General features: G+C 41.8%; 1 protein-coding gene across 29 annotated transcripts in view; it reads right to left on the minus strand.

Annotated features, from left to right (window-relative positions):
- Positions 1–5,840: 5,840 nt before the first annotated feature.
- The window catches only part of ARPP21 (cAMP regulated phosphoprotein 21), a 205,629-nt gene continuing 199,372 nt past the window's right edge, over positions 5,841–12,097 (minus strand). For all 29 annotated transcript variants that reach the window (XM_069809821.1, XM_069809971.1, XM_069809930.1 and 26 more), the window contains 2 exons: positions 7,818–7,969; positions 5,841–6,654 (listed from right to left, as the gene is read on the minus strand). In XM_069809821.1, the coding sequence (XP_069665922.1) occupies positions 6,397–6,654; positions 7,818–7,969 (410 nt within the window). In that variant the 3' untranslated portion in view covers positions 5,841–6,396. The remainder of the gene's footprint in view (positions 6,655–7,817; positions 7,970–12,097) is intronic.

A 12,097-nucleotide genomic window follows, 5' to 3' on the forward strand; every position in this document is an offset into this window, starting at 1 on the left:
CATCCAGATTCACCCAAGTGTTATCCATATAATTTGGACCCCTTTGTAGTTTCTGAAACACTCCCTGATAATTTCAGCCTAGTGGAAGATGGCAGTGAGCCCCACGACATGTGGTTTTCTGATATCTGTGCCAATAAAAGAAGTATCAAGCTGTGCGCAGCCCACAGTCGTGGGAATATGTTGCCCAACAGGCTTATGCACCCAGTAGGAAGCAGGACAGTGGATGCCTGGAGCAGTTCTGAATTACAGCATGCTGTATGTCTCAACGTTTCATCTGTATGGATGAAAAAAATGAAAGAGTGGCCATTAACGCACACAGGAGCTTGGTTCAAGTGCCACGTGAGCTTCACGTACGTGCATTCCTGCTTGCTCTGCATCAGAGAAACCTCACCTCAAGCTTAAGTGTAGTCAGGACTTGAACCTCACTGAAAATTTGGGAGATTCTGAATGCTAGTTGGCCTCCATTTTGCTTACTGCTAATGTGATTAACTGAGAGTGTATGCGTGAATTGCTCTAAACTGTTATTTATAGGAAGCCTACAAATATCCAGCACTTTGCTTTAAGGTCTGATCTCCTGGCCTTTACAATGGGTGGCACAGTCTGAGGCATTGGAGGTAATTTCTTTTTTTTTTTCTGCTGTGGAAATATCCTCTAATGTATTTCTAATGAACTTTTTATCTCAAAGGCAGAATTTGTCCAGATTTACCATTTAAGGTTTGATCTCAATGTCAATTTTTTCCCTCCTTGGTTCTTAGATAAGATAATTTGTTGTGCAAATAACTGCCTGGAATTTTGCACATCAAAGGATTGTACTGTGACCACCCACCTCCTGACATCATGTCCCATGACTAAATCGTGCCCTCAATGAATCAGCAACACTTGGCTTAGAAAACAGGAGTATGGGTCACAAGAAATTTTGTAAAACTTATGTTTTAAATTGAAAGGCTTTAGAAAAACCTCAAACAATTCTTTTTTTCTCCATCATGAAAATTTCGACTCGCATACACACACACGCACAGAAGCTCTTTTCCCCAACAAGCTCCACCTGGCATAAGATTTGATCCCAGTGAGATCAAAGTTAATGGGAGGTAAGTAGAAAATGTCCAGTCTTGTCTAGTATCAATTTACTTGGTCTTCCTATCACAGTCCGTGGCCCAGTGGCCACTACCTACAAAAAAAAAAAATTACCAAAGGATTTAATGTGCATCTGTTTTCCATGCAGATAAAAGCAGTTTTTCATGTTAGTGGAGATGATCTAGCATAGATTTGCAAGCAAAACCTGGGTATGGCAGGTGCCTTGATTCACACCCATGTGATGCACCCTTAAGGTTAAAAAAACCCATGTAGCCTTGGGAACTGTGAATTCTGTTTTTTTTTTATCTTAAGGTACACAGCACTCTTTGAGGGGACTCTTTTAAAACATTCCTCTAGGGGTATATTTAGTAGAGTTCAATGGAGGTAACTTCTGTAGTGGGGAGCATATATCTTTGCTATAACATTATCTTCTACTTACATTTTCTTTCTACAACTGTCTTTTGTAAAACTGCACCCGCAACATAAAAGGTAAAGATTTTTTGACAGATTTTCCTAAATCTGCAGCCTCCAAAATTATTTCTTAAAAACACAAGGATGAACTGAGATGTAATGCTTCATTGAGCATGTGCAGGTTTGCAGCTGATCTCTCCAAATGAAAACCAGGAAAGAATTCAATACTACTTTTCAACAAGCCACCCGTAAGTTTACCCAGAACACCTGTTAGTCTTCAGCTTGAAAGCTAATCTCAGGTGCTCTCTTGCAGTTTATTCCTGTAATTCCTACATCAATTAACCTCTGTTAGGTCACTGACAAAACACTGTAAAAACCACTCTTAGTAGCAATTACATCTGATGCTCAGAAAAGCCAGGACTTTGGACATGAAATAATGGATTATATACAAAATGCCACCTGAAAAAAGGCTTTTTCCCTGCCAAAACACTCAAGGCATTTCTATTGCCTGCCACGCAGCTTTGAGTAGCGCTTGCAGCTCACAGGATTGCTATCGAAGCACTAGTCAGAGCTTGGCTCAGTGTTTGCCCTAAGCTGGCCACTGCCCAAGACTAGATGGTGATGTCCTACACCAGAAATGTGGTTTTAGACAACATGAGCTAAGCAGATGTTGAAGCTGTGCGCCTTTCTAAAGCATAGTCTCTGGCCTAAGAATGAGTGGCATATTCCAGAAGACTAAAGGAACTAGTCTCGCAGCCCTGAGCAGGTATCGCCCTCCACCAGAGCCTCTGCACTGAGTGTTAAGGGAGGAAACCGGTTTCTCTGCAGTTAGCCCAGAGGGGCAGCGCATGCCGCAGCTCAACAGCCTTGTGAACAGGAGGGCTGAAGGATACCGACCAGCGCACGTTTTGCATCGCTTTTGGGAACGCCAGTGAAACAACCGTGTTGAAGACCTCAGTGGCCATGCCGGGGTGGGTCACCACGCTACCAAGCAGCTAACAGGGCAGAGAGCGAGGTGCTCTGGGCGTGCTACAGCCTCCCTGCGCATTTCCATCCCTTGCTGCTGGGATAATTTATGCAGCCTTCCTTCAGTACAGGAAGCTGTTCACACAGAGTTAAACAGAAACATAAGGGAATACAGTTTTAGAAGGAAATCATTAACTTCTGGGGCAGCACAAAAGGCAAAACAATAGCAAATGGCATCTGGCTTCTGTTAGGATGCACAGCCTCTGCGAATTACAGCCCAAACGAATTAGACCCATCCAAAAGGCTGATCAGTGTCATCTGATGCAGTCAGCTTAATTCAGGATATGCCTCTTTGGTTTCTCAGTGCAATATAAATTAAAAAAGCAGTAGCAAATTAAATATGTACAGGGCCTTGGGAGAACTTTCCATCAGCTTCAGAATATAAAAAAGGAGAAAGCAATATGCAACCAGCAAGCAAGGTAAAGGGAACGAAGGGTCCCCAGCACCACAGCAGGACCACCACAGAGTAGCTGCCTGAGCCTGCCAAATTCCAAGAAAAACAAGCCCACTGTGACAAAGCAACGCCGCAGCAGAGGAGCATGTCCTGTAAATCATTTCACTACTACAAGATGGACTCCAAATTCAAAGTGACAAATTGCTGAGTTGCCTGAACTAAGTTTGGCCAGGTGAGTCTAATAGCACTCCTCTTATGGGGAGTGCCTACAAAATATTTCAAAGGACTGAGAAAAACACACTGAGCTTCACCCACCCATTTTTGTTACATGTATTTACAGGTTGCTTCTTTTTTCCTCCTCTTCCTCACCTTCTGACAATGCTGAAACATCTCTGGTTTAATAGCAGAAGGCTGCTAAGCAATCCAGCTCAGAATATTTTTATTAGGAACAAAAAGTTTAGGAGAAAGACTTTAAAATATTGTATGCTTAAAAAAATAAAATTAGAGAATAATTTTTGTGCTTCACTTGAGATAGAAACAGAATTACTGAATTGTCCTCAAATATAAATTCTTCCAGCATAAAGCAAATATGTGCACCACCACGTGAGATGTCTCCCCCATGTATATGGTACCTTAATAATTAGCACATTCTCCACAGCTGAGGGAGATCAAATTCAGTTTCCTCATATGCCTAAGGAGATTCAAACTCTTGGGAGAGTGAGACAATCAGAGGATGCAGGCCATTTTGGGGTGGGTGGCTGTGACCTCCTCCTGAAACTGCTCAATTTTACATAAAAAGTTAAAAGTCTCATTTCATTAACGTGCAGGTGGGTGCTACTGCGACAAGGCTGACAGAAGTCACTCATTGGGATCCCTGCTCCCACAGCTACGGACGTGTTTTACACAAGCTGGTTATTGAACGGGCAGGGACAGGCAAACCATGGGAACTCCTGGTCATGCTCGGTCATGGGATGTGCTGTTTGCCAAGAGGACATCACCAAGAGTAGCGTAAGCACATGAGGAGAGATTTTCTCTTTACAGAAGCAAGATTCCTAGGCTTTGCTTTTTGACTCCCTTCCCCATCGCAAGTGAGAGCATCCCCAGCCCAGCTTGCCATTGATCTCTGACGCCGAGAGCAGATGGTTTTTTTTTTACCAGGCAATTCATTCATTGTTCTCTGACAAGAAGGAAGATCAATAAGGTAACAGTAGTGCCTCAGGGAAGAGAAGAAACAAGACTTAAATATAGTGATTACCAAAGGGTCTCTTCACTCCAGACACAGCATGCACAGAGATTCACCCTCCCTCCCCTCTTGTTCAGCCTGGCTACATGCAATGTGTCCCACTCAAGGTCACCTGCCGGTCCTTCCTGCTGGACTGTGGAGCCCTGACAGAGAAGGACAGCCATTCATTCAGCCGTCAGTCATTCAGCAGCAGCAAACCCAATTACGTGTAATTATAGTAATGCTAGGAGAAAAGCCTCCATAGTATATGAAACATTAAAAGGAAATAAGCCATAGAATGCAGGGCATCTGAAATGAGAGCTCAGGGTCACAGGCGAAATTCAAATGCAGTATCTTGACTTAAAAAAAGAAAAAAAAAAAAAATCAATCAGTATGGTCTCCCAAGGCATTTCACCTCTGAAGAGTGAATTGTGTTTACTTACCTGCTCATGTTCTTGACTGTCTCTCAGCAAATGAATCATGATTACACTACATAAAATTCAGTGTTTGGTCCCATAGGACTGGATTCAATAGAAATGCCACACTTTAAGACACATATGTAAAAAAAGACTGAACCCTGAAAGATATCTATATTGTACAGAAAAGAAAAATATTTGTTTTAAATATAGGTTGTAGCCCTTCCAGTTCCTGCTTCCACAGCTGAAGTGTGCGAAGGAAATGGTACCCATCTTGAAAGGAAAATAAAAGCTGTTTCACTTTCAGATTAACAATAGTCAAGGGCACTGTAGGCTACTGTCATCCTGAGCCTACCTAAATCATACTATGACACATGCAGATTTTATGCACAGAAGGATCTCAGGCGTTTTCATGATGCATATGCGTAACACTGGGGGGCTCAACTCCTACCTATTTTAATGGTGTTCAAAACTGATCAAAAATGCAGCTTAAGTGAAAAACAAGAGAGGCTTTTGTCTGGTAAACACATTTGCTACTTGGATGTTGTCATCACTGAAGCAGAATGAGGAAGTCCATGCAGCATTTATGAATGAAGAATAATTTACCAGAACAAGCTGGGAATTTAAATGAACATGGACGTAATAACGATAAACACCACAGGAATTCAAAAAAAGGTTTTAAAAATTTCTGGCAAACCACTGTGCTGCCTGTTTTAAGAGCCAAAAACCCAAAGATATTGTTCACCCCCCCTACTTGAACACGATGGATGAGATTCTTGGGTTGTCATCTTTTTGTTGCAAAATAGCTTTATAGCTGAAGTAGCAATAATTGGGTAGTCTCTACAGAGGAGAATAATTGTTGGGTACTGTGGTTGCTACCTCAGTAGCAATTGATCTTCCAGCCAGTAGATGGGATATCACCGGACATCTATGTCTTCTTACATTCAGCTGTCAGTTGGCCTCTTGAAGAGGCATAAGTTGGTAAGTAGATGGAGGCTTGTAGCTGTGGCAAATTGTGTTTGTGACATTACTGGTCCTAGGGATTGGAAAAGCACAAACTTAGTTTAAGATGATCTGGTACATCATTCATTGAACACTGTCTGGGTGTCTATGCTACAATTTCTAAGTGGTCTTAGCTGTTCTGGAACTGCATGCTAAGACGCAGGTATGCTGCCTTGTCACCAAACTCCTATAAGCCCATTAAGCATCATTAGCTTCACCTTAGCTTCACCTAAATAAGAAAATGCACAAAGGGGAGTTCACTCACTCAGAAACAGAGAGGAGACCAAGCAGGTGGTAAAAACATGACCTTTCTCCATGAGGTCAAATAGCTTTATTGTGATTAAGCACTACAATACAGTATATATCCATAAAAAAACTCTATAGTGTATATAAATTATTCCTTCCATTCAGTAACTCTTTTTTCATTTTTGTTTTTTCATTTCCATTACAGCTTTGGTACAATGTGATTTTATTATATTTTTAAATACTTTTAGCTTCACAAACTCAACACAAAGTACAAAACTAATCCGAATCGGGGATATTACAATCTACACAGTGGTGTTCAGTGGTAGGAAAAAATCTTACCTCAATGAATTCATGTCACTAGCTAAGCTATAAAGGCATACCTAGCAGACATGACAAAAATATGCACCATTAACCAGCAAACATTTTTTTTTTCCAAAATTTATTTTATTTTTTTACAGATTTTTCCAGCAGCAAATCACTTGAGCATAGTCAGTACTTATGTCCTCAACTGATTATCCTGTTGTGTTCCTCTTCATTTGAAGGCCATGAGTTATTTTGTCAAATAATGCACCGCTATCCTCGTATATCCACACTAAGCCACAGTGTCAGTACTTGACCTGCCACCCTGCATTGTTAATGCTCGCACAGTTTGTCCTGCAGCTGGCAGAAATAACTGGAACGTTATTGGAGGGGCAGTGTGGGGCAATCAACCGTAGGTTGTTCTGTGGGGCAGGAGGTATGACATTACAGTAGACAGGCATTCCAGTGGCTGTAAGTGTTCCTTGACCTGATTGATTAGGTAGCATGATTGGTTGTTGATATGATTGTTGCGGCAGTCCTTGAGAACCCTGGGTCATTGGCACCTAGGTAGGAATATGGAGAGACGTAGGGAAAAAAAATAGTAATTACTAAACAAATTAAAGTAGGTCCCGAGTATCCCTATCTTCCTTCTAGCTGAATTTGAGTATATAAAACGTTCTGCCAAAATGTGTTGTTTTGTGCTGCTCAGAACTGTTCTCGTCCCTGAGGATTTTCTTTGTTAGAGAAGGCTTAAAAAGAAAGCCCTCTGCTCCCAAGTCTAGTAAGTGGCTCTGTCATGATCGAGCTGTATATGAATTTCTGGAATCAGTGCAAACAGAAGACTCAGCCCTGGTATATCTAGGCCATCTAAAAGGTCTAAACCTTTAACTGGATCATTAACCTTTAAAAAGCATTTTCAATATAGTAATTCTGAAGATGTAAGGGGAAAATTTTACCCACAAGCAATTCCCCCATTTCCATCTGGGTTGCTGTAGTGTTTTCAGAGAAGCCAAGGGAAAAGGTGAATGGCTGCTCAATCAGTGCAATCTATTAAAATGAATTAGATGTCATTTAGTTCCTTAACTTTCCAGAGGGACCAGCAGGAAACAAGCACAGGCAACCTCTCATAGGCTCTTGGCATATCTCCCAGAAACCAGGTATAAAGTTGGGGAAATAAGTCTGGGTAACTTACGGACTTGGTAAAAATCAAGCCACTGCCTTCCCTCTCCCCAAAATCCAATAAACAAAAATCCGTCTGGCTACAGCTTGTTATAGAAGACATGGTGAGATCCTTGGCAGGAGTCTCCACAGATGAGTAATTTTTAACTGGATCAGGCAAAGCCCTCAACTTCATTACAGGAAACAATAGTGCACTGGTGAAGAAAACCCCAAAACAACCCCAATGTTTTGTCTTTTATCTTTTTAAATTCATTTTCTTCACAGGAAGAAGTATAATTCCTTCATCCTTTGTGACATTTTACCCACACTGCAGGCTGTAATAAATAGTTCATCTGAAGCCTTCCCAATTCAGAATGAAAATGAGGAGTACTAAGAATACGTAAACAGGAAGCAAAGAAACCAATCTGACTCAGAAGCATATTTATCAGGAGGCCTCCTGCCACACAGTGTCCTAACAAAGTTAATAAGGACCATTCTGTGATACGAAAACGTAATTCAATTACGCAGTCTCTGACAAAAGCAGTCTTTCTTTACGGCTCCCAAGTACCTGATAAGACGACATGGCTGGATACTGCACCATCATGCCTTGCACCTGATTTCCCTGTTGATTATTCATCAGGTTCTGGCTTTGGGGCGGCTGCTGCATTCCCATGAGACCCTGGAACCCCTGCTGCTGGTTCGGCAGGACAGGCTGGTAACCTGAAAGAAGAAAGACATCTTCAAATACCCTGTCACTTGTAGGGGCAAAGTTAAAACTGTTCTAAGGAACAGCAAATGATCCCATCATTTCCCCCCACATTAGTCAAAAAGTTGCTCTATTTCTATAGAAGCATTACTAGAAGTGAAAACTGAAGGGGAATAAACAAATGCTGTGAATTGACAGCACCAGCACGCACACATTGAGCGGGCAGCACATCTTCCTCACGCTCTTCAGCCCTGCGGCAGAGACCACCTTGAGGGATGCCTGACTGCAGCGTGGAGCAGTAAAGCCCTGAACAGACACAGGGTGCTACTAGCTTCTGGCTACTTCCTCAGAGGCAAAACTGTCACTGGCTTCAAGGACACCGGTATTTGGCCTTCAAAGTCTAATCTGGTAGTTTTCTTTCAGGTCATGTTTCTTATCTTACCCTCTTACCTTTCTTGTAATGCAGCTCCCTAGCATGATGTAAACAGAGAAGCTTTATTTAATCAAGAAGAACATCTGCATACACACGGGCTCCTACTTGCAGGGCTTTTTATATGATTAGAGCATATTAAGGGTCATATTCTACCCTACTAGTTTCATGTTTGGCAAAAGAGGAAAATCATAAATTAGGGAGCATCTGGTCCTCCCGGTTGCTCGGTGGGGCACAGCTGACACACGAATGACTGCACAGGGATGAGAAGTTGATGCTTCTGTTTCCACCTGCGATTGGCTCTGTGTTCAAAGTCACCACGACGTTGCAGGTTTTCTGCTGGGACCGCTCCTCTAGGACTAATTGAGAAATGGGCAAAGTCTGGATGCTGCAGAGGGCAAAGCTGCTAATGAGGCAGAAGCGCCGATGGGAAGTGAAGCGCGAGCCGTGTGCTGCTTGGCAAGCAGCATGATCCAGCCTGAGAACGAGCCTACCTGGATGGAAGTGGGCTGGCTGGGGGATGCTACTATTTAGAGATGAAGGATTTTGCAGAAAAAGTGGGAAAGGAAAGGAAGATGCAGAAAGATCCTGTCCTTGAAAAATGCTGCCAGCCACAGTCATTATAAATCTATGAATAATTTCTCCTTAAGACATTCTGTGTCCTTTAGCACTCCTATTTTTTAACATGCTGTTGTGCAGTGCACTATTAACTCTGTAGTGATGCTCTCAGAATATAAGCATATTTCAGGCAAAGAAGAATTATCAGAAGGAGCAACGCTGTGTTATTTTTATATGAAAAATGTGTGTCACGTCTGCTCAATTTATATTCATGAATACAGTACACGGTTCAATATACTTCACGAATTGGAAATCATCACCTGGGTATTTCTTCATTATGTAAGAAAAATAAAGTGACGAATGTCTCTGTTTCTGCTGGTGTATTGTCAACTGATAGCTTTCCTTCAAAATCTTTTCTGACGCCAGAGAAATGCCAAGTATCTCTGATCAATTTTTTGCCATTAAAGATGCTTTTCCACAGATATAAGATTAATGTCTCCAGTCAACCGAGCAAAATAAAAAAAATTAATTCCATGAGTGGTTAACTTGGCTGGGATATAGCATCAAACATCTCCCAAATGCACCAGATTATTATACATTCAAATTTGCTCTTTTCCTATGCACAAACACAGTGTCAGCATTACCAACATCAGAAGTGCGTAACTGAGTTTACAGAAGGCTTATACAGCAATAATAAAATTGCAAGTCCTCTTCTGCTCCCTTATGCCAATTATGGGGGGGAAGGGAAGAAAGGACAGAAATAAAAAAATTTAGCGCTACTATTCTGATATTTGCAAGACTGGAAGTTTAAGCAGAGAGGAGTCAACTGACAGCAGAAGCAGCAACAGATAATTCATCTTACATCACTTGCAGTTGTCAAAGTAAGTCCCAAACGTTGTAATGAATGGTAGATTGATGGTGGACCAGGGATCAAGTGACCCTATGTTGGGGAATGCAATCAAACATTGGATCTGGGCTCACAGAGTTGCACCGTGATGCACTGGTACAGGATGGTGGGCTGGTGCTCTGCAGAGACAGACGGACACCACTGGAGTCAAGTAGAGAGAAGCCCTTTTATTCTCTCTAGTAAGTATAATTGCGTTACCATTACTTTAGTCAGACTACTGCTGATACTCTGCTGTATGTTGGAACATACAGCTGTCTCTTCACCTCAGCTTTGTGTTCCATATTCTCCAAATACAACAAATTTATTACCCTATATAGACATGACTATCAAACTGAAACAAAGGGTTACGGAAATAACTAAGTATCTACACTTATGCTGAATGTGTAGGCATTATCTCATGGGGGTATTACAATAACATGTACCTCTGCCCTGAAAATCTCCTCTGTTAGCAAACACTGCTTAGTACATGGCACAACCACTCCACATTTTAGGTGCAGGAATACAAAAAGGGAATGGGTTAAGAGCCGAGGTCCACTAGGCTGTGGACTACTATTTTAACAATCTTATTACTCTTCAGGGACTCCAGCAATTTCTCCTGCCCATAGGGCATGTGCACCCCTCACCTCTGCCCGAACATGCAGAGTCCTGCTTACACCCCTGAGAGTCAGAAGACCTCTTTCCTACTCCCTCTGCAAGCCCTTTACAATGCTCTGACCACACAGAGGGGCCTCAATCCAAGCAGAAGAATACTTCACATGCACTCTAACACACTTCCAATATGATTAGATGGGAGCAAAGAGGTATTAACGTAAGAATCTGATCACATTGTCTCCTGAACCTTCTTTGCCATTAAGGGAAATGGCCCAGAAGGAGGTCCTCTAGTCTCTTGACCATTTGCTCCCTTAACTTGTGGGTGGAAACAGGGATGTTTAAGGTTACTGGCCTGCTTGTATCCTTGCAAGATGCTGGCTGTCATCTCTTCCTCACTTAATATTCATGGACTTCTTTTTTATAACCAGTACCCTTTGGAATATGCAACAAAGTTATGGATGTCAGACCTTGCCGCAGAACCCCAGTACAGCATTTGGTCAAAATCCAGCATCTTCTTCAAGGCTCTGCAACTCAAGTGAATCCACTTCATTTTACCTGATAGCAAAGTCTGACCCTTTACTAGTTAAATATATGAAGAAAGATGCAAGTTCATCCATTCCATTGAACATAAAAACCTGACAAGGTACAAAAATGTACTCCAACAGTGCAGAGGGGGTAGAGAGTATTAAAAGCCGAATTAATTTCCTTATCTACAACAAGCTCTATAAGCAAGAGGAAAATGCTGTGAAAAAACAAAGAAGCCCAAGTCCGTTCTGCTAGATGGCTTCTGTTTCAGCACAAATGCAAGGGGAAGGAATTGGCACTCTACATGGCAATCCATTTGAACAAAGTTGTTAATATCAGACACCAGCTGCTCTGAATTTCCTACCTCTGCAGCCCAAATGCTGCAACTCTGACTCTGCATACTTCGTAACATTTGAAACAGATCCTTCAGTGTTTACCGTGTGTTGATGTCTTCATATGTTTTTGCGCACTGGCCAGGAAAAGAATGGAGATGGGAGAATTGAGGCTGTGCATAACTGATAGTCTTAATATATCAGCCTTTCAGCAATGTTCATCAAACTATATCATTCTAGCAAATCTTTCTTTTTTCTTTTTTTTTGAGGGCACAGCCTATCAGAGATTGCTATTCCCCCAAAATTCTTTATTTTGTACACACAAAGCAGTTTCAATCCTCAATTCGGCTCTGCCATGCTTCTGACATGCTCTTTATTTTTCTGTGAAATGAAAATAATACAATGTTCTCAAAAGTCTTGGGAACCAACTGCAGTGTATGAGAAGCCATGCATTGCTGGGCAGAGATGGATGTTTTGGAGCTACACAGGTGTCAGGAAACAAGTGAGAACAGGAAGCGGCATCATGCTTTCTGTAGCAATAAGTTTTCTTCATACTTGCTCTTTTGCTCATTAGCTTTCATACCACATAAAGTGTAATCCTTAAAAGCCTCTTTACTGTCCCCTGAGAACATACATACGTGGGTTATTTTCTAATGGCAGTACACATCAGATGAACCATCCTATTACTGCAAGCTCCAGGGCCTCTTTACTGCAATTATATCATCCTGCTCTATGTTATCTTGGCTACAAAGGAGGATTTTTTTAAATCAGGGCAAACATGAGAGACATCGTTAAACAA

The sequence above is a fragment of the Haliaeetus albicilla genome, chromosome 2 (genome assembly GCF_947461875.1).
Source record: "Haliaeetus albicilla chromosome 2, bHalAlb1.1, whole genome shotgun sequence".
NCBI lineage: Eukaryota > Metazoa > Chordata > Aves > Accipitriformes > Accipitridae > Haliaeetus > Haliaeetus albicilla.